This window comes from Ranitomeya variabilis, chromosome 1 (assembly GCF_051348905.1).
Source record: "Ranitomeya variabilis isolate aRanVar5 chromosome 1, aRanVar5.hap1, whole genome shotgun sequence".
NCBI lineage: Eukaryota > Metazoa > Chordata > Amphibia > Anura > Dendrobatidae > Ranitomeya > Ranitomeya variabilis.
Window position 1 is genome coordinate 476,872,157 of NC_135232.1, and position 23,204 is coordinate 476,895,360.

The following is a 23,204-nucleotide window of genomic DNA, read 5'->3' on the forward strand; positions in this document are numbered from 1 at the left end:
ATTAAGTTATTAAAGAAAAAAAAAGAAAAAATAAAAAGTCACACTCCACAGCTTCTCTGACCTAGACACCTCCCTTCCCTCATCAAACACGTCCCTCAGCCCCTCGACCCCCCTCCCCCTTGTTCATACAGCACCACTATCCTAGCTACAGTCGTAACTAAAGCATAAGACAAATCATAAGATGAACCTGGGATTACTGATGGTCACTAAAATCACGCAGCTCAAATCCACATGATTGAAAGTACAGAAGAGGCCGTATAAAGTGATTGAAAACACTCAACAGGAAGCACTCCATGCATTGGGTCACTGGAGGTTACCAGGATATTCAGTCTTCAATGAAGCTGTGTGCGAATCCCAACAAGCGCTGCAGTTTCCAAGTTCTTCAGGTGTGTGACACCGCCCATATACTGGACTAATGATTGTGACTACGGTCTTTTGTGGACTTTTGACTGCAGCTTACTCATTCAAGACACACAAGTACCGAGACTTTTATGATCGGCTTAAATGCAAGATATCTGGTGTATCAATTCACATGTGCCAAACTTGTGTGTATACCAGTTTTACACCAAACTCACTTATGTATTTGGTAATTGCTAGAGCTGGTGGGAGAAGTATTGCAATTTATTAATAGTTTGGCATTAACCACGCTAATATCACCTTGTGGTGTTTGATGCAAGAAATATTATGTAATATTATCACGTTTTAATAAATGTGGTTTAAGGGAACCAAATGATTCATGCAAGCAATTTTAATTACGCAAATGTTATTCCATTGCAATGCAATAGAGTTACACCCAGGCTTACGAAGTGGCCTACATAATGGTACAGATTGCAATCAAGTTTATATATTGTATGACCAGTGGAAAAATATAAAAAAAATTAATTCCTTGTAGTTATTGGTACTTCTCTCAAGTCATTGGTCCTTTCCATTTTGTTTTTCAATTATATATGTCTCTTCATAGCTCATTTTGGTTTTCTTTGTTTTTTTTTAAATTGCATTTTGTTTAGTAAAAATTTATTGAACATGTCAATAAAGTCAGTTTCTGAAAATCTAATGCAAAAAAATTTTTTTTCAAAGAAAATAGAAAAATACAAACATCAAGGAAATAGATAACAATTATCAAGATTGTCCTATTTGGAGTGTTTCAGAAACCCTGGATGAAAAGCTGTCCTACCTCCCTCCACGTTGGCAGACAGATAGACCCTTTAGCCATGTCATATCTCTTAAGATTTCATTAGATTTACATTTATTCAATGTCTGTAAGCAAAGATTTTATTAACTTATATTTCCTGAGCTTGAATATGCAGAATGTACGTTTTCTTGTTATTCTTACCTTCAACTTGAGCCATAACCGTACATGTCTGTGTTCTCACCTGGAAAGGAAAAACATTCACAAATGTAGTAATACCAAAATAGAAAATACAGTGGAAGTCAAATTTTATGTGAGTACAGATTCAAAAAAATGATCTAATTTCAACAATAGTACGAAGTATAGTGCAAATGTTATAAACTGGCCTTTTTATTTAGAACAAATAAAAAGCCTCTGCATTGAGTACACATTATTGTTGTGGCCATACAGGGCCGCCATCAGTGCATTACTGCCCTGACTGGCATATGTGGCCAGATCAGCAGAAGGGGCCCGCATCGTCACTTCTGCTGATCGGGCCCCAGCCACAGGCTTCTGCTGGTGCAGTAACTGAACCTGCATCTGAGATGCAGGTTCAGTTACTCTATTGCTGTGAGGGCCCACACGGCATTAGCTAAAGCTGCCAACCAAACAGAGGCTGGCAGCTGACGTCAGCGCGCACGTCGCCAGCGTATGACATCATTGGAGGGAATTTCACTGTAGGAGCGCGGCAAAGTAAGAAGAAAGTTCTTTTTTTTTTATTGATAGCGGCCCGGGGCAGAATGAAGAAATGGGAGCAGGATATGAGACACTGGGAAGGGTTGGAGACAAGGGGCAGAATGGAGGGAAGGGGGTAGAATGGAGACAAGGGGGCAGAATGGAGACAAGGGGCAGAATAGAGACAGGGGGCAGGATTGGAGACACGGGGCAGAATGGAGATGGGGGAGAATAGAGACTTAGGGGCAGGATGGAGATGGAGCAGAATGGAGACATGGGGGCATAATTGGAGACACGGGGGTGGATTGGAGACACAGAGGAAGGATTGGAGACATGGGGGCAGGATTGGAGTTACCGGGCAGGATTGGAGACATGAGGGGCAGGATGGAGACAAGGGGCACAATGGAGACAGGGGGCAGGATTGGAGACATGGGGCAGGATTGGAGACATGGGGCAGGATTGGAGACAAGGGTCAGAATGGAGACAAGGGGGCAGAATGAAGACAAGGGGCAGAATGGAGACAGCGGGCAGGATTTGAGACACGGGGCAGGATTGGAGACATGGGGTAGGACTGGAGCTATGGGGCAGAATGGAGACACGGGGGCAGGATGGAGATGGAGCAGAATGGAGACACGGGGCAGGATTGGAGACACGGGGGCAGGATGGGAGACACGGGGGAAAAAAGGAGACACGGGGTAGAATGGAGACACGGAGGCAGGATGGGAGACATGGAGGCAGGATGGGAGACAAGGGGCAGAATGTGTACAAGGGGCAGAATGTAGATGGGGCAGAATGGAGACACGGTGGCAGGATGGGAGATACAGGGGCAGAATGTAGACAAGGGGCAGAATGGAGATGGGGCAGGATGGGAGACACGGGGGCAGGATGGGAGACACGGGGGCAGGATGGAGATGGGGCAGGATTGGAGACACAGGGGGCAGGATTGGAGACACAGGGGGCAGGATAGAGACATGGTGCAGGATGGAGACAGATGGGGCAGGGTGGAGACAGATGAGGCAGGATGGAGACACATGGTGCAGAATCATGGGGCAGGATGGAGACAGATGGAGCAGGATCATGGGGCAGATGGGGCAGGATCATGAGACAGATGTGGCAGGATCATGGTACAGATGGGGCAGGATCATGGGGCAGGATGGGGAGATCATATGGGGCAAGATGGACATCACTTGGAGGCAGGATGGGAGAACATATGGCTGGAGCCAGGAATGAGACACACGGGGGCCAGGATGGGGGATATTATTGCTGCAGTGATGTATTTATTTTATTTTTTGAGGAAACTGTTTTAAATGGGGGAAGCAGTCCTGATACTGTGCAGAGCAACACTGTCGCCTTTTTATCTTCATCTGGTGTAGTTTAGAATTTGGGAAAAAAATAAATAATGTGTTCTGCAAGCGGTGCTCTAGATAACTGTTATTTCCTGCAGAGATGAGCCCTGGCTGGAAGAAGTGATGGCGGTATGTGTTGGATGAAGATGAAAAGCGAAAATGAAGGACTTCACCTAGAGATATCACTGGTGAGTCAGTGTGTTACCTGTACACTGACACTATAGTCTGTATACTATATTACAACATAAAACCTTTAGGTAAGGCTGGTTTCACACTTGCGTTTTGATCTGCAGCGTTTTAGCGCTAAAAACGCATGCTTTTTTTTCTATACTTAACATTAAAAACGCATGCGTTTTTTAGCATGCGTTTTGAAGCGTTTTCGGCAACGCATGCGTTTTTTGACGCGTGCGTTTAGTTGCAGAAATGCAACCTGTAGTAATTTCTAGCGGCGTTTTTTTGCCGCAAAAAAACGCATGCGTTTATTCGCGGCAAAAAAAATGTATTGCTGTCTATGTAAACACATGCGTTTTTAAGCACATGCATTTGCATGCGTTTTTAAACGCATGCGTTTCTATAGAAAAACACAAGAAAACACACAAAAAAACAAGAAAACCCTAACCCTAACCCTAACCCTTGGGTTAATAAGGATCCTAACCCTAACTCTAACCCTAAGGTTAGGATCCCTAGTAACCCTAGGGATCCTAACCCTAACCCTAACCCTTGGGATCCTAACCCTAACCCTAACCCTTAGGGTTAGGGTTAGGATCCCTAGGGTAACGGTTTAGGGTTAGGGTTAGGATCCCTAGTAACCCTAGGAATCCTAACCCTAACCCTAACCCTAGGGATCCTAACCCTAACCCTTAGGGTTAGGGTTAGGATCCCTAGGGTTATGGTTAGGGTTAGGGTTAGGGGTAGGGTTAGGGGTAGGGTTTGGATCCCTAGGGTTAGGGGTAGGGTTAGGGTTAGGGTTAGGGGTAGGGATAGGGTTAGGATTAGGGTTTGGATCCCTAGGGTTAGGGGTAGGGGTAGGGTTAGGGTTAGGGTTTGGATCCCTTTATCACCTTGATGGTGGGGGGTGGCTTATCAGTGACCTGGTGACAAGGACATTCTTCTAATAAAAAGCTACCCCTAACCCTAACCCTAGGGATCCTAACCCTAACCCTAACCCTATGTAATTCTATTAATAGTGGGTTTTCTAGTTGATTTTGATGATTGGCAGCTGTCACACACTTCTCAGCATGCGTTTCAAAAACGCAAACGCAGAAAAAACGCATGTAAACGCGTCAAAACGCGTTTTTTTCTGCATGCAAAAACGCATGCGTCTAAAAAAACGCAGCGTTTGCATGCGTTTACATGCGTTTTTTCACCACCTGCGTATTTTTTAAAAAACGCTGCAGATCAAAACGCAAGTGTGAAACCAGCCTAAATGCAGCCCTTTGGTAGAAAGAAGTGTTTTTTTAAAAAAACTGTGTATATTAAAAAATTGCCTATGCAGAATTATTATCTATGTATTATGCACCATATGAACCCATAATTAATTAGTATCTGAGCACTTTTGCACTTTACTATGATTTTCAAAGTTATATTTTTGTACCCTGAACTTTATATTTATTTCATATGGCATGGCATCAAAAGACATGACTCAATTACTAATTAAAACGATATTCTTAAGGTTTTTCAAGCACTTTGAATCTAGAATTATTTTGATGCAATCATGTCTACTTGATGCAATTTAAGAAAGTTTGAAATACTTACCTGCTGCAAAATTTATATGTACATTCCGGTCCCTCTATCTTCATCCTTTTTCTGTACCTTTCTTTTGTTTTTATTGGATTAATAATTTAATAAAAATAATTTTTGAATATACACAGTTTTTTTGAAACACTTCTTTCTACCAAAGGTCTACATTTACCTAAGGTTTTTTGTTGTAATTTAGTTTATTTTTGAGAAGTGGGCTTACCCTTGAATATGTTTTTTTGTATTATTAGGACATTAAGCTAAATAATTAATACTGTATAGTATATACAGCAGTCCTGTGCACAATGTCACCAGTGATCACTGTATTGCCTGTACACTATACACTATATACAGAGCTCCTGTGTATAATGTCACCGGTGATCACTGTATTACCTGTACACTGACACTATATACAGAGCTCCTGTGTATAATGTCACCGGTGATCACTGTATTACTGTCATGTCGGACGCTGTTCAGACCAGGTCGTTCGACAGACAGCGGTAGTTCCGCTTTTGACCACTATGTGCTCATTGGCGTCGGCTAGATTATCTAGCTGGTCCAGGGTTAATTTTCCTTATGCTCGGATTGGAAGCTGGGCAATGCCCATTGCCTTTAAATAGTTCTCCTGAACATTGGGCGTCGCCGATTATAGCTTCTGTCTTGTGCATTTGTTATCTCGGTCTGGAGTGGTGAGCAAGTAGCTGGAGTATCGTTGCTGGTGGTGTATTTCCCTTTGTCTTATTTACTCCTTCCTATATTTGTATTTATTTTGCCCTGCGCATTTATATTGTATTCCTGAGTGACTGCGGCGTGGTGTATATTTTCCGTTATCCTTGTCTGTTCTAACTGTGGGTATTGGTGTATTATCTTTTCACTGGGTGGTGGGCGGTAGTTTCAGCCTAGGGTTGAAACAGGAGACATGGTGAGGGTCGAGGCCTGGACATGCACACCATCAGTGTAAACTCCAGGTAGAGGGTCAGTCAGTATTTCCCTAGTCTGAGAGAAATTGCAGGGGCCCGGGTTATTAGCTCCAGTGTTGTGAACTCTATTTTTGGGCTCCCTCTAGTGGTCACAAGCGGTACTGTGTAGTGTTGTCTTTCTGCAGGTTGGCAGCATCAGCTGGTTCGTTATCCTTGGTTGGTTTCCTATTTTGCTCACCTGGATACTCAGTTCCTTGCCTGCTCTCAATGTATTCAGTGCTCTTCAGATTCCTTGTGACTACCTTGCTCCCAGTCTCTCCAAGACAAGCTAAGTTTTTGTTTGCTTATTTTTTGATTATCAGCATTCATCATGTTTCTTGTCCAGCTTGCTAAAATGTGATTTCCTCGCTTGCTGGTTGCTCTAGGGGACTGAGTTTCTCCCCCCACACCGTTAGTTGGTGCGGGGGTTCTGGAAATCTCAGTGTGGATATTTTGTAAGGGTTTTTTACTGACCACACAGACCCCTTTTCTATTTTCTGCTATCTAGTATTAGTGGGCCTCATTTGCTGAATCTGCTTTCACCCCTGTGTATGTGCCTTCCTCTTACCTCACCGTTATTATTTGTTGGGGGCTTCTATATCTTTGGGGATTATTTCTCTGGAGGCAAGTGAGGTCTTTCCTTCTCTCTAGGGGTAGTTAGTTCCTCAGGCTGGCTCGAGACGTCTAGGATTTTAGTCACGTTCACCGGCTACCTCTAGTGTGTTGGATAGGTTCAGATTTGTGGTCAGTCCAGTTTACCGCCTCCCTAGAGCTTGTACTATGTTTTGTTACTTAGCTGGAGTATTTTGTGATCCTCAACCACTAAGGATCATAACAGTAGAGCAGGCCAAAAAGTGTTTAATGCATCGCAGAAGTGGGATAAAAAGAAGACCTGAGTACATTTTTTTTTTCCCTTCCGCTTTTCCTTTGCTGCAGTCTGTTTAGCTTCTTTCATCCCCTTGAACTCTGGGTGGTTTTGGGCTCAGCTGCAGACATGAATGTTCAGACTCTGGCTTCTAGTGTGGATCATCTTGCTGCACGGGTGCAAAGTATTCAGGATTTTGTTATTCATAGCCCTATGTCAGAACCAAAGATACCCATTCCTGAGTTGTTTTCTGGAGATAGATCTAGGTTTCTAAATTTTAAGAATAATTGTAAGTTATTTCTATCTCTGAGACCTCGTTCCTCTGGTGATTCCGCTCAGCAAGTTAAAATTGTTATCTCCTTGTTGCGTGGCGACCCTCAAGATTGGGCTTTCTCTCTGGCGCCAGGAGATCCTGCATTGCTTAATGTAGATGCATTTTTTCTGGCTCTTGGACTGCTTTATGAGGAGCCTAATCTTGAGAATCAGGCAGAAAAAGCGTTGCTGGCTATCTCTCAAGGTCAGGATGAAGCAGAGGTGTATTGTCAAAAATTTCGGAAATGGTCGGTGCTTACTCAATGGAATGAGTGTGCCCTGGCTGCAAATTTCAGAGAAGGTCTTTCTGAGGCCGAGAATGTTATGGTGGGGTTTCCCACCCCTACAAGTCTGAGTGATTCTATGGCTTTAGCCATTCAGGTTGATCGGCGTTTGCGGGAGCGCAAATCTGCTCATCCTTTGGCGGTATTTTCTGAACAGAGACCTGAGTCTATGCAATGTGACCAAACTCTGACCAGAATTGAGCGACAAAGTCATAGACGTCAAAATGGGTTGTGCTTTTACTGTGGTGATTCTACTCATGTTATCTCAGCATGCTCTAAACGCTTAAAAAAATCGCTAAACCTGTCACCATTGGTACTATGCAGCCTAAATTTATTTTGTCTGTTACTTTGATTTGTTCTTTGTCGTCCTACCCGGTTATGGCTTTTGTGGATTCGGGTGCTGCCCTGAATCTGATGGATTTGTCGTTTGCCAGGCGCTGTGGTTTTGTGCTGGAGCCTTTGGAATTTCCTATTCCTCTGAGGGGAATTGATGCTACGCCATTGGCTGAGAATAAGCCTCAGTATTGGACGCAAATGACCATGTGCATGACTCCCGTACATCAGGAGGTGATTCGCTTTCTTGTTCTGCATAATTTGCATGATGTTGTCGTTTTGGGTCTGCCATGGCTGCAGGCTCATAATCCAGTTTTGGATTGGAAAGCTATGTCTGTGTCAAGTTGGGGTTGTCAGGGAATTCATGGCGATGCTCCGTTGGTGTCTATTGCTTCTCCCACTCCTTCTGAGGTCCCTGAGTTTTTGTCTGACTACCAGGATGTATTTGATGAGCCCAGGTCCAGTGCCCTGCCCCCTCATAGGGATTGTGACTGTGCTATAAATTTAATTCCTGGTAGTAAATTCCCTAAGGGACGACTTTTTAATCTGCCTATACCAGAGCATGCCGCTATGCGGAGTTATATAAAGGAGTCTTTGGAGAAGGGACATATTCGCCCATCCTCTTCCCCTCTTGTTGCAGGATTTTTTTTTGTGGCCAAGAAGGACGGTTCTTTGAGACCTTGTATAGATTATCGTCTTCTGAATAAAATCACAGTCAAATTTCAGTATCCTTTACCACTATTGTCTGATTTGTTTGCTCGGATTAAGGGTGCCAGTTGGTTCACCAAGATAGATCTCCGTGGTGCGTATAACCTTGTGCGCATTAAGCAGGGAGATGAATGGAAAACAGCATTTAATACGCCTGAAGGCCATTTTGAGTACTTGGTGATGCCTTTTGGACTCTCTAATGCTCCTTCTGTGTTTCAGTCCTTCATGCATGACATCTTCCGAGAATATCTGGATAAATTTATGATTGTTTATCTGGATGACATTTTGGTCTTTTCTGATGATTGGGAGTCCCATGTGAAGCAGGTCAGGATGGTGTTTTGGGTCCTGCGTGCTAATGCTTTATTTGTGAAGGGCTCAAAATGCCTCTTCGGAGTACAGAAGGTCTCCTTTTTGGGTTTTATTTTTTCTCCTTCTACTGTGGAGATGGACCCAGTCAAGGTCCAGGCTATTCATGTCTGGACTCAGCCCACGTCTGTTAAGAGTCTTCAGAAGTTCTTGGGTTTTGCTAATTTTTACCGTCGTTTCATCGCAAATTTTTCTAGCGTGGTTAAACCTTTGACGGATTTGACCAAGAAGGGTTCTGATGTGACTAATTGGTCTCCTGCGGCTGTGGAGGCCTTTCGGGAGCTGAAGCACCGGTTTTCTTCAGCTCCAGTCTTATGTCAGCCTGATGTCTCTCTCCCCTTCCAGGTCGAGGTTGATGCTTCTGAGATTGGAGCAGGGGCTGTTTTGTCGCAGAGAAGCTCTGATGGCTCTGTGATGAAGCCATATGCTTTCTTTTCAAGAAAGTTTTCGCCTGCCGAGCAGAATTATGATGTTGGTAATCGGGAGTTGTTGGCTATGAAGTGGGCATTTGAGGAGTGGCGACATTGGCTCGAAGGAGCTAAACATCGTGTGGTGGTCTTGACTGATCACAAAAATCTGATTTACCTTGAATCTGCCAAGCGCCTGAATCCTAGACAGGCTCGTTGGTCGTTGTTTTTCTCCCGTTTCAACTTCGTGGTCTCATACCTGCCTGGTTCGAAGAACGTGAAAGCTGATGCACTTTCTAGGAGTTTTGTGCCTGACTCTCCGGGAGTTTCTGAGCCGGCTGGTATTCTCAGAGAGGGAGTGATTTTGTCTGCCATTTCCCCAGATCTGCGATGAGTGCTGCAGAAATTTCAGGCGGATAGACCTGACCGTTGTCCACCAGAGAGACTGTTTGTCCCGGATAGATGGACCAGCAGAGTTATTTCCGAGGTTCATTCTTCGGTGTTGGCGGGTCATCCTGGGATTTTTGGTACCAGAGATTTGGTGGCTAGGTCCTTCTGGTGGCCTTCCTTGTCGCGGGATGTGCGTTCCTTTGTGCAGTCTTGTGGGATTTGTGCTCGGGCTAAGCCTTGCTGTTCTCGTGCCAGCGGTTTGCTTTTGCCTTTGCCTATTCCGAAAAGGCCTTGGACGCACATTTCCATGGATTTTATTTCGGATCTTCCAGTATCTCAGAAAATGTCTGTCATCTGGGTGGTGTGTGATCGTTTTTCCAAGATGGTCCATTTGGTGCCCTTGCCTAATTTGCCTTCTTCCTCCGATTTGGTTCCTCTATTTTTTCAGAATGTGGTTCGCTTGCACGGCATTCCTGAAAATATTGTGTCTGATAGAGGATCCCAGTTTGTGTCCAGGTTTTGGCGGACTTTTTGTGCTAAGATGGGCATTGATTTGTCTTTTTCGTCGGCCTTCCATCCTCAGACTAATGGCCAAACCGAGCGAACTAATCAGACGTTGGAAACTTATTTGAGATGTTTTGTTTCTGCTGATCAGGATGATTGGGTGATTTTTTTGCCATTGGCCGAGTTTGCCCTTAATAATCGGGCTAGTTCTGCTACTTTGGTTTCGCCTTTTTTCTGCAATTCTGGTTTCCATCCTCGTTTTTCCTCGGGTCAGGTTGAGCCTTCTGACTGTCCTGGGGTGGATTCTGTGGTGGATAGGTTGCAGCAGATTTGGAACCATGTGGTGGACAATTTGAGGTTGTCACAGGAGAAGGCTCAGCGCTTTGCCAACCACCGCCGCGGTGTGGGTCCCCGACTTCGTGTTGGGGATTTGGTGTGGCTGTCTTCTCTGTATGTTCCAATGAAGGTCTCCTCTCCTAAATTCAAGCCTCGCTTCATCGGTCCTTATAAGATCTTGGAAATCCTTAACCCGGTGTCTTTTCGTTTGGATCTCCCAGCATCGTTTGCCATTCATAATGTGTTCCATAGGTCTTTGTTGCGGAGGTATGTGGTACCAGTGGTTCCTTCTGTTGAGCTTCCTGCTCCGGTGCTGGTCGAGGGCGAATTGGAGTACGTGGTGGAGAAGATTTTGGATTCTCGTATCTCTAGACGGAGGCTTCAGTATTTGGTTAAGTGGAAGGGCTATGGTCAGGAGGATAATTCCTGGGTTGTCGCCTCTGATGTTCATGCGGCCGATTTGGTTCGTGCCTTCCACGCGGCTCATCCTGATCGCCCTGGGGGTCTTGATGAGGGTTCGGTGACCCCTCCTCAAGGGGGGGTACTGTTGTGAACTCTAATTTTGGGCTCCCTCTAGTGGTCACAAGCGGTACTGTGTAGTGTTGTCTTTCTGCAGGTTGGCAGCATCAGCTGGTTCGTTATCCTTGGTTGGTTTCCTATTTTGCTCACCTGGATACTCAATTCCTTGCCTGCTCTCAATGTATTCAGTGCTCTTCAGATTCCTTGTGACTACCTTGCTCCCAGTCTCTCCAAGACAAGCTAAGTTTTTGTTTGCTTATTTTTTGATTATCAGCATTCATCATGTTTCTTGTCCAGCTTGCTAAAATGTGATTTCCTCGCTTGCTGGTTGCTCTAGGGGACTGAGTTTCTCCCCCCACACCGTTAGTTGGTGCGGGGGTTCTGGAAATCTCAGTGTGGATATTTTGTAAGGGTTTTTTACTGACCGCACAGACCCCTTTTCTATTTTCTGCTATCTAGTATTAGTGGGCCTCATTTGCTGAATCTGCTTTCACCCCTGTGTATGTGCCTTCCTCTTACCTCACCGTTATTATTTGTTGGGGGCTTCTATATCTTTGGGGATTATTTCTCTGGAGGCAAGTGAGGTCTTTCCTTCTCTCTAGGGGTAGTTAGTTCCTCAGGCTGGCTCGAGACATCTAGGATTTTAGTCACGTTCACCGGCTACCTCTAGTGTGTTGGATAGGTTCAGATTTGCGGTCAGTCCAGTTTACCACCTCCCTAGAGCTTGTCCTATGTTTTGTTACTTAGCTGGAGTATTTTGTGATCCTCAACCACTAAGGATCATAACACTCTAGCCCACCTAGTCTCCCCGTGACATTATTATCGGCCTTTAATACAAAAAAAGGGGTTTCCTTTTTTGTTTTGTCATGGATCCCATCACTTACATAACCCGCCAGTTGGAGGCGCTGTCCCTACAGGTCACTGAGTTGAGGGGGGCAGTGCAGCAACAGGGACTAGCAGTATCTAATGTGCAAGCTGGAGCGACAGGTAGAGTTGCTGAGCCTAAGTTTCCTTTGCCTGAAAAATTTGCTGGGGAACGCAGTAAATTTGTTTCTTTTCATGAAGCTTGCAAACCATATTTCCGTATGCGCCCGATCTCCTCGGGTAATGAGGCTCAGCGTGTGGGCCTGGTGTTGTCATTGTTAAGCGGGGATCCCCAAGCATGGGCGTTTTCTTTGCCATCTGATTCTGCTGCATTTGACTCTGTGGAGAGTTTTTTTTCCTTCCTTGGAAATATTTACGACGAGCCAGACAGAATGGCTCTAGCAGAATCTAAGATACGTGCTATTTGCCAGGCGGAGCGAGTTGCAGAGGATTACTGTTCTGAATTTCATCGCTGGGTGATTGACACTCAGTGGAATGATCCAGCGCTGCGGAGTCAGTTCATTCATGGGGTTTCTGGAAGGGTTAAAAAAGCCCTTCTGATGTACGAGACTCCTACTTCTCTAGATTCCGCTATGAGTCTGGTTGTCCGCATTGATCGCCGTTTACGTCAAGGGAAGCAAGAGATGCCGCCTATGGGAGAGGGTTTAGGTTCACGTGAGGTTGCTGCAGGTGTGCCCACGGAGCCTATGCAAATCGCAGGGGTGTCACATGTTAAGCGTCGAGCCTCTGAGCTCAGGAAGCAGGGAGCCTGTTTTTACTGCGGTAAGACTGGTCATTTTATTAACATCTGTCCTCTACTGTCTAAGAAAAACGCAATGGCGGAAAACTTCTAAGCTCAGAGGGTGTGGAGGAGACCAAACTGAGCTTATGCTTAGCAGGTGCTAAATGGTTTACCAAGCTTGACCTCAGGGGGGCGTACAACCTCATAAGAGTCCATCAAGGTGATGAGTGGAAGACGGCTTTTAATTCCCCTGAGGGTCATTTTGAAAATTTGGTGATGCCATTTGGGTTGACTAACGCACCTGCAGTGTTCCAACATTTCATTAATGATGTGTTTTCGCATGTTTTGGGGAAATTTGTTATCGTGTACCTAGATGACATTCTCATATATTCTTGCGACCGTGATACTCATTTAGATCATGTCAGGCAGGTGTTACAGCTTCTCAGAGAGAATAAGCTGTATGCTAAACTTGAGAAATGTGTATTTTCTGTTCAAGAGTTGCCTTTCTTGGGTTATATTGTGTCTGCTTCTGGTTTTAAAATGGACGCCGCTAAGGTGCAAGAGGTGCGGCATTGGGAACGGCCTGATAACCTGAAAGCACTTCAGCGGTTCCTTGGGTTTTCGTTTTCTAACTACTATATGAAATTTATCAAGGATTTTTCCATCATTGCTAAACCGCTAACTGACATGACTAAAAAGGGTACCAATTTCTCCGTTTGGCCTGAGGCTGCTGTGCACGCATTTGAATTTCTTCAGAACAGTTTTGTTTCAGCCCCCATTCTTGTGCAGCCATACGTATCAAAACCTTTTGTTGTGGATGTCGATGCGTCTGAGGTTGGTGTGGGGGCGGTGCTGTCACAAGGCTCATCTTTGAGTGATTTGCGTCCATGCGCCTATTTCTCCAAGAAACTGTTGTCCGCCGAACGTAACTACGATATCGGCAACAGGGAGTTGTTGGCAATCAAGTTGGCCTTTGAGGAATGGCGTCACTTCTTGGAGGGGTCGGTACATCAGGTTACTGTTATTACCGATCATAAGAATCTGCTGTATTTGGAGTCAGCCAAGCGTCTGTCCCCCAGGCAGGCTCGCTGGGCATTGTTCTTCACGCGGTTCAATTTTGTTGTCACTTACAGACCGGGGTCTAAAAACACTAAGGCGGATGCTCTGTCCAGGTGTTTTCCGGGGGGAGAACCTCGGGAGGATCCAGTACCCATCCCCCAAAAGGGTGTTGTGGTTTCGGCTCTCACTAACGAGGTTGAGGCTGAGATTGCCGAGGCTCAGGAGGAGGTACCATCTGAGCTTCCCATCAACAAATCTTTTGTACCGCTTCATCTCCGCTTAAAGGTTTTGGCGGAGCATCATGATGCTGTCCTGGCTGGCCACCCAGGGGTTAGAGGTACCTTGGAGTTGGTGTCACGTCGGTTTTGGTGGCCCAAGATCCGACAGGACGTGGTATCATATGTGTCAGCTTGTACCACGTGTGCTAGGGCTAAGATGCCCCGCTCCCGTCCTGTTGGCACACTACTTCCTCTTGAGGTACCTAGTAAGCCATGGACGGAAATCTCCATGGATTTCATCACTGATTTGCCCTCCTCAGCTGGGAACACGGACATTTTGGTGATTGTTGATCGTTTTTCAAAAATGTCGCACTTTGGGTCTTTGCCTTCGTTGCCTAACGGTAAGACTCTGGCTCAGGTATTTGTGCAGGAGGTGGTCAGACTTCATGGGGTTCCGTCTGACATCGTGTCTGATAGGGGTTCTCAGTTTGTGGCAAAATTTTGGAAAGCATTTTGCTCATGGCTGGGGATCTATGTGAGTCTTTAAAGCTAGAAATAAGGGTACTGAGAAAGAATAATGAAATACTGTTATATGTCTCCAACTAAAATAGAAGCACCAGAAAATATCTCCATAAAGCAATTGGATGATGCAGCAAATCTGGGATCAAAAAATATTATGGTGGACTTCAACTACCCTAATATAAATTAGGGAACAGAAACCAGCAAAGGCCCAGTGAAGAAATACAGGTTTTTGACAATAATAAAAGAGAATTACCTCTCACAACTGATGAAGGACACAACAAGAGGGGGGCACGTCTATACCTAATTTTAACCAAGAGACCATACAGTATCAAATATGCAGGTTGGGGGTTGGCTTGGGTAATAGTTATCACAAAATAATACATTTTCACGCATCCGTTAATAAGATGTATAGTAGAGGAGTTAAAAGGACACTAAACGTCCTGAAGGTAAATTTCCATTGGCTAAATGATAATGTTAATGCTATAAACTGGAGCAAACTGAATAGGCCCTATGTATATTATATACCCTGTAGGAATAAACATGTTAGCAATAGGAGAAAACCTATGCTATATGATACTATCTCAATAAAAATAACTTCATCACTCAACATCATTATAAGTTTATGAAGGGGGCCTGGTCCTGTCAATCTAGTCTGAACAGCTAGAAAATACCAGATTGGACCTAGGTACGGATGTGGTTGTGCTCTATCTGGACTTCTCAAAGAAGTTTGATTCAGTACCACATAAAAGGCTAATACACAAAATAAGAGCAATGGCAAAATAAGTGGGATTGGATTAACGGTAATAGCAAACAGAGGGTGGTTATTAATGAAACACACTCAGATTGGGTCACAGTTAACAAAGGAGTACCACAGAAGTCAGTATTGGGCTCTATTCTGTTTAATATTTTTTAATGACCTTGATACAGAGTAAAATTTCAATATTTGCAGATGATGCTAAACTCTGCAAGGTAACCAACACAGATGACGATCATTTAATTTAGCAGAAGGATTTATGTAAGATGGAGGCTTGTGCTGACAAATGGCAATTGAAGTTTAATGCAGATGAATTTAAGATCAAACACTTGACCAAGGAAATACAATATATAATTATGTACTAAATGGTAAAACACTGGATCACTGAAGCTGTGACACCTGTCACTGAAAAGACTTGGTTGTATGGGTGGATAGCACACTCAACTATATTGACAAATGTCAGGCACCTGCTACCAAGGCAAATAAAATCATAGGATGTGTTGAAAGAGGCATACTTGTTCATGACACGAACATAATTTTTCCTCTATGCGTGTCACTCACTAGTCATGCCACATTTAGACTATTGTGTACAATTTTGGGCTCCAGTGTATAAGAAAGACATAGCTGAACTAGAGAGTATGCAGAGTAGAGCGTCTAAGGTTATGAAGGGAATGGGTGGTCTGCAGTATCAAGACATCATCAAATTTGGGGTTAAAAATGAAGGTTTAGGGGCGAGCTTGTTACACTGGACAAACATTGCATTATTAAAGTAATAGTGATTACAATACAGAGATCACTCTGCTCAGTGCCCGTTCCATGTTTTTGCGGACTCCAGGCGAAAGAGTGTCAGTTGGTTCCTTTAACACATACCACAATTCACGATGCACAGATACAGCAGAGGAATATATAGACAACACAATGCCAAAGATTTGACATATTTCTTACATTACATGAGTGATATCTATTGTAAATTCTAAAATAGCTCAGAAACCGAACAGTATAGTCCTCCATACAGTATTATGGGCACCACATAGTGCTCCATACAGAATAATGAGCCCCATATATTGCTCCATACAGTATTATGGGCACAACATAGTGCTCCATACAGAATAATTAGCCCTATATATTGCTCCACATAGTATTATGGGCACCACATAGTACTCCATACAGAATAATGAGCCCCATATATTGCTCCATACAGAATAATGGACCCCATATAATTCTCCACACAGTATGATGGACCCCATATATTTCTTCATACAGAATAATGAGCCCTATATATTGCTCCATACAGTATATGATGGGCCCCATACAGTATAATGAGCCCAATATATTGCTCAATACATTACAATGATCACCATATATTGCTCCATATAGTATAATGAGCCCCATATATTGCTTCATACAAAATGAGCCCATATAATGTTCCATACAGTATATGATGGGCCCCATATAATGCCCCATATAGTATATGATGGGCCCCATGTAATTCTCCAGTATATGATGGGCCCCATATATTGCTCCAAATACAATGGGCCCCATATGATGCTCCATATATATTGGGCCCCATATGATGCTTCATATATGATGGGATCATGGGACCCATATGATGCTCCATGTCTGATGAGCCCATATAATGCTCCAGTATATGATAGGCCCCATACATAGCTCCAAACATAAAAAAAAAATACTCACCTCTCCTTGCTGGCCGCTGCTCTGCAATTCTATGCATTGTGACTGTTCAGGCAGAGGGCACACAATAGTGACGTCATAGCGCCATCTGACCTGAAACTTCACATTCAGAAGATGCGAAAGACGCCACAGTGGTGGAAGAGGGAGACATAAGTATCGCAAGTACCAATGTCACAGGAGACCTAGGTAGGATAGAGCTAATTACCTGGGCCCCTGCGATTTCCCTCAGACTAGGGAAACCCTGACTGACCCTCTACCCAGAGTTTACACTGATGGTGTGCATGTCTGAGCCTCCACCCTCGCCCTATCTCCTGTTTCAACCCTAGGCTGAAACCACAACCCACCACCCAGTGAAGAGTCCACACTCCAATACCCACAGTAAGCACAGACAAGGATGACGGAAAAATAAGCACAACACCGCAGTCACTCAGAAATACACTATAAATGCAAAGGGCAAAACAAATACAAATATAGGAAGGAGTAAATAAGACAAAGGGAAATACACCACCAGCAACGATACTCCAGCTACTTGCTCACCACTCCAGACCGAGATAACAAACGCACAAGACAGAAGCTATAATCGGTGACACCCAATGTTCAGGAGAACTATTTAAAGGCAATGGGCATGGCCCAGCTTCTAATCTGAGGATAAGGAAAATTAACCCCGGACCAGCTAGATAATCTAGCCGACGCCAATGAGCACATAGTGGTCAAAAGCGGAACTACCGCTGTCTGTCGAACGACCTGGTCTGAACAGCGTCCGACATGACAGTACCCCGCCTTCTACGAGGGACCCCAGGGCCCTCACGGCTTATAGGACCCGGCTTGTCCGGATGGCGGCGGTGAAAAAACCTGACCAGCCGATCCGCATGAACGTCCAAGGCTGGTTCCCAGGACCTCTCCTCAGGCCCATAACCACGCCAGTGTACCAAGTACTGTAAAGTGTGGTGCACTACACGAGAGTCAACCACCTTGGAGACCTCAAATTCCAAATTACCATCCACCAAGACTGGAGATGACATGGGCGCCGCGTCCACGGAACCCACCACCTTCTTTAATAACGATCTGTGGAACATGTTGTATATTTTATACACCGTAGGAAGCTCCAACCGGTACGCTACTGGGTTAATGACAGCGGCGAGCCTAAATGGACCAATAAGCCGTGGACCCAATTTAAGGGATGGTATTTTGAGTCTTATGTTTTTTGTGGATAACCACACCCAGTCATCCACACTCAGGTCCGGACCTGGCACACGCCTACTGTCAGCCACACGTTTGTACCTAGCACCCACACTCAACAGGCGCTGTTTAACTCTCCTCCAGACTGATGATAATTGTGCTCCTAACTGGTCTTCCTCCGGGATGCCGGAAGAGCCCCCCTGACTCAAAGTACAAAATTGAGGGTGAAGCCCGTAAACACAAAAAAATGGAGACTCCCCAGACGACTCCTGGTGGTGATTATTGATGGCAAACTCAGCCAAAGGAAAAAACTTCGACCACTCCTCCTGGTTATCAGAGACAAAGCAGCGTAAGTACTGTTCCAAATTTTGGTTCATACGCTCGGTCTGACCATTGGACTGAGGATGAAACGCCGAAGAATGAGACAACTTGATCCCCAGCCGTGAACAAAATGCTTTCCAAAATTTTGCCACAAACTGAGACCCCCTATCAGAAACGATGTCAGACGGAACCCCATGAAGTCTGACCACCTCCTGCACAAATATCTGAGCCAGAGTCTTAGCGTTAGGCAACGAAGGCAAAGACACAAAATGTGACATTTTTGAGAATCGATCAACAATCACCAAGATGACCGTGTTCCCAGCTGAGGAGGGCAAGTCAGTGATAAAATCCATGGAGATTTCCGTCCATGGCTTACTAGGTACCTCGAGAGGAAGAAGTGTGCCAACAGGACGGGAGCGGGGCATCTTAGTCCTAGCGCACGTGGTGCAAGCCGACACGTACGAGACCACGTCCGGTCGGATCTTGGGCCACCAAAACCGACGTGACACCAACTCCAAAGTACCCCTAACCCCTGGATGGCTAGCCAGGACGGTATCATGATGCTCCGCCAAAACCTTTAGGCAGAGATGAAGCGGTACAAACGTTTTGTTGATGGGAAGCTCAGATGGTACCTCCTCCTGGGCCTCGGCAATCTCAGCCTCAACCTCGGTAGTGAGAGCCGAAACCACAACACCCTTTTGGAGGATGGGTACTGGATCTTCCCGAGGCTCTCCCCCCAGAAAACACCTGGACAGGGCATCCGCCTTAGTGTTTTTAGAACCAGGTCTGTAAGTGACAACAAAGTTGAACCGCGTGAAAAACAATGCCCAGCGAGCCTGCCTGGGAGACAGACGCTTGGCAGACTCCAAATAAAGCAAATTCTTATGGTCGGTAATAACAGTAACCTGATGAATCGACCCCTCCAAGAAGTGACGCCATTCCTCAAAGGCCAATTTGATTGCCAACAACTCTCTGTTGCCGATATCGTAGTTACGTTCGGCGGGCGACAGTTTCTTGGAAAAGTAGGCGCATGGACGCAAACCGCTCAAGGATGAGCCTTGTGACAGCACCGCCCCCACACCAACCTCAGACGCATCGACTTCCACCACAAAAGGTTTCGATACATCTGGCTGCACAAGAATGGGGGCCGAAACAAACCTGTTCTTAAGAGATTCGAATGCGCAGACAGCAGCCTCAGGCCAAACGGAGAAATTGGTACCCTTTTTAGTCATGTCAGTTAGCGGTTTAGCAATGATGGAAAAATCCTTGATAAATTTCCTATAGTAGTTAGAAAACCCAAGGAACCGCTGAAGTGCTTTCAGGTTATCAGGCCGTTCCCAATGCAACACCGCTTGCACCTTAGCGGCGTCCATTTTAAAACCAGAAGCAGACACAATATAGCCCAAGAAATGCAACTCCTGTACCGAAAACACACATTTCTCCAGTTTTGCATATAGCTTATTCTCTCTGAGAAGCTGTAACACCTGCCTGACATGATCTAAATGAGTATCACGGTCGCAAGAATATATGAGAATGTCATCTAGGTACACAATAACGAATTTCCCCAACACATTCGAGAACACATCATTTATGAAATGCTGAAACACTGCAGGTGCGTTTGTCAACCCAAATGGCATCACCAAATTTTCAAAATGACCCTCAGGGGTATTAAAAGCCGTCTTCCACTCATCACCTTGATGGACTATTATGAGGTTGTACGCCCCCCTGAGGTCAAGCTTGGTAAACCACAGCACCTGCCACCTGGTTGAACAAATCCGGTATCAATGGCATAGGGTATGGATCATGAATCGTAATCTGGTTTAACTCCCTGAAATTCAGACACGGCCGTAGTCCACCATCTTTCTTCTTAACGAAGAAGAACCCTGCTGCCACAGGTGAGGATGAAGGCCTGATGTGCCCTTTGCTCAAACTTTCAGCAATGTAATCCTTTAGCGCTTGTCTCTCCGGACCGGAGATGTTAAACATCCTTGCTTTAGGCAATTTAGCCCCTGGTTTAAACCTGATAGTACAGTCATAAGGGTGATGTGGTGGCAACTCTGAACAACCCTTCTCAGAGAACACATCCACAAAATCCAGAAGTGACTCAGGAACGCTTGAAGTTACAGCAGCTACACATGTGGCCAAGCAATTCTCCTGACAGAAATCACTCCACTGAATTATGTCCTGAATTTTCCAGTCAATCACCGGGTTGTGTGTAGACAACCATGGAAAACCCAGAACCAATTGTGCCGGAAGACTCTTGAGCACCTTACAAGTAACCTGCTCGAAATGAAGAACCCCAATGTGGAGTTTAACCTCAGCCACAAACTCAGTAATCTCCCCCTGTGGGAGAGGAGCAGAATTGATGGTGACCACGCGGATAGGATGAGGCAGTTTTTCGATCCTAAAACCAGCAGTGCGCACAAACTCCTCATCAATGAGATTTGTGACAGAACCACTATCCACAAAAGCAGTAATTGGCAGCTCTCTGCCAGTGACAACAACTTTGGCAGGGAGCATGCACTGAGAAATCATCATGGAGGATATACATAAGCTCAGATTGGACTCCTCCAAACCCTCTGAGCTTAGAAGTTTTTCCGCCGTTGCATTTTTCTTTGACAGCAGAGGACAGATATTAAGAAAATGACCAATTTTACCGCAGAAAAAACAGGCTCCCTGCTTCCTGAGTACAGGAGCACGATGCTTAACATGTGATACCCCTGCGATTTGCATAGGTTCCGTGGGCTCACCTGCAGCAACCTCACGTGAACCTAAACCTCCTCCCACAGGCGGCGTCTCATGCTCCCCCAGATGAAAACGGCGATCAATGCGGACAACAAGACTCATAGCGGAATCTAGTGAAGTAGGAGTCTCGTACATCAGGAGGGCTTTTTTAACCCTATCAGAAACTCCATGAATAAAGTGACTTCGCAGCGGGGAATCATTCCACTGAGTGTCGACCGCCCAGCGGCGAAATTCAGAACAGTAATCCTCTGCAACTCGCTCCCCCTGGCGAATAGTGCGTATCTTAGATTCTGCTAGAGCCATTCTGTCAGGTTCATCGTAAACATTTCCAAGGAAGGAAAAAAAACTCTCCACAGAGTCAAATGCAGCAGAATCAGATGGCAAAGAAAACGCCCATGCTTGGGGATCCCCGCTTAATAATGACAACACCAGGCCCACACGCTGAGCCTCATTACCGGAGGAGATCGGACGCATCCGAAAATGCAGTTTGCAAGCTTCACGAAAGGTAACAAATTTACTGCGTTCCCCAGAAAATTTTTCAGGCAAAGGAAACTTAGGCTCAGCAACTTTATCTGTAATGCCGGCTTGCACATTAGATACTGCTAGTCCCTGTTGTTGGACTGCCCCCCTCAACTCGGTGACCTGTAGGAACAGCGCCCTCAACTGGCGGTTTATGGAAATCATGGGATCCATGGAAATAATGTTGGCCGATTATAATGTCACGGGAGATCTAGGTAGGATAGAGCTAATAACCCGGGCCCCTGCGATTTCCCTCAGACTAGGGAAACCCTGACTGACCCTCTACCCAGAGTTTACACTGATGGTGTGCATGTCTGAGCCTCCACCCTCGCCCTATCTCCTGTTTCAACCCTAGGCTGAAACCACAACCCACCACCCAATGAAGAGTCCACACTCCAATACCCACAGTAAGCACAGACAAGGATGACGTAAAAATAAGCACAACGCTGCAGTCACTCAGGAATACACTATAAATGCAAAGGGCAAAACAAATACAAATATAGGAAGGAGTAAATAAGACAAAGGGAAATACACCACCAGCAACGATACTCCAGCTACTTGCTCACCACTCCAGACAGAGATAACAAACGCACAAGACAGAAGCTATAATCGGCGACGCCCAATGTACAGGAGAACTATTTAAAGGCAATGGGCATGGCCCAGCTTCTAATCTGAGCATAAGGAAAATTAACCCCGGACCAGCTAGATAATCTAGCCGACGCCAATGAGCACATAGTGGTCAAAAGCGGAACTACCGCTGTCTGTCGAACGACCTGGTCTGAACAGCGTCCGACATGACAGTACCCCGCCTTCTACGAGGGACCCCAGGGCCCTCACGGCTTATAGGACCCGGCTTGTCCGGATGGCGGCGGTGAAAAAACCTGACCAGCCGATCCGCATGAACGTCCGAGGCTGGTACCCAGGACCTCTCCTCAGGCCCATAACCACGCCAGTGTACCAAGTGCTGTAAAGTGCGGTGCACTACACGAGAGTCAACCACCTTGGAGACCTCAAATTCCAAATTACCATCCACCAAGACTGGAGATGGCATGGGCGCCGCGTCCACGGAACCCACCACCTTCTTTAATAACGATCTGTGGAACATGTTGTATATTTTATACACCGTAGGAAGCTCCAACCGGTACGCTACTGGGTTAATGACAGCGGCGAGCCTAAATGGACCAATAAACCGTGGACCCAATTTAAGGGATGGTATTTTGAGTCTTATGTTTTTTGTGGATAACCACACCCAGTCATCCACACTCAGGTCCGGACCTGGCACACGCCTACTGTCAGCCACACATTTGTACCTAGCACCCACACTCAACAGGCGCTGTTTAACTCTCCTCCAGACTGATGATAATTGTGCTCCTAACTGGTCTTCCTCCGGGACGCCGGAAGAGCCCCCCTGACTCAAAGTACAAAATTGAGGGTGAAGTCCGTAAACATTAAAAAATGGAGACTCCCCAGACGACTCCTGGCGGTGATTATTGATGGCAAACTCAGCCAAAGGAAAAAACTTCGACCACTCCTCCTGGTTATCAGAGACAAAGCAGCGTAAGTACTGTTCCAAATTTTGGTTCATACGCTCGGTCTGACCATTGGACTGAGGATGAAACGCCGAAGAATGAGACAACTTGATCCCCAGCCGTGAACAAAATGCTTTCCAAAATTTTGCCA

The 23,204-nt window shown here is 45.5% G+C and overlaps 1 protein-coding gene across 1 annotated transcript in view; it reads right to left on the reverse strand.

Annotated features, from left to right (window-relative positions):
• SUSD1 (sushi domain containing 1) overlaps nucleotides 1-23,204 on the reverse strand; it is a 485,342-nt gene that overhangs the window by 26,487 nt on the left and 435,651 nt on the right. Inside the window, exon 21 of the mRNA XM_077251054.1 lies at nucleotides 1,334-1,373. Within this exon, the coding sequence (XP_077107169.1) occupies nucleotides 1,334-1,373 (40 nt within the window). The remainder of the gene's footprint in view (nucleotides 1-1,333; nucleotides 1,374-23,204) is intronic.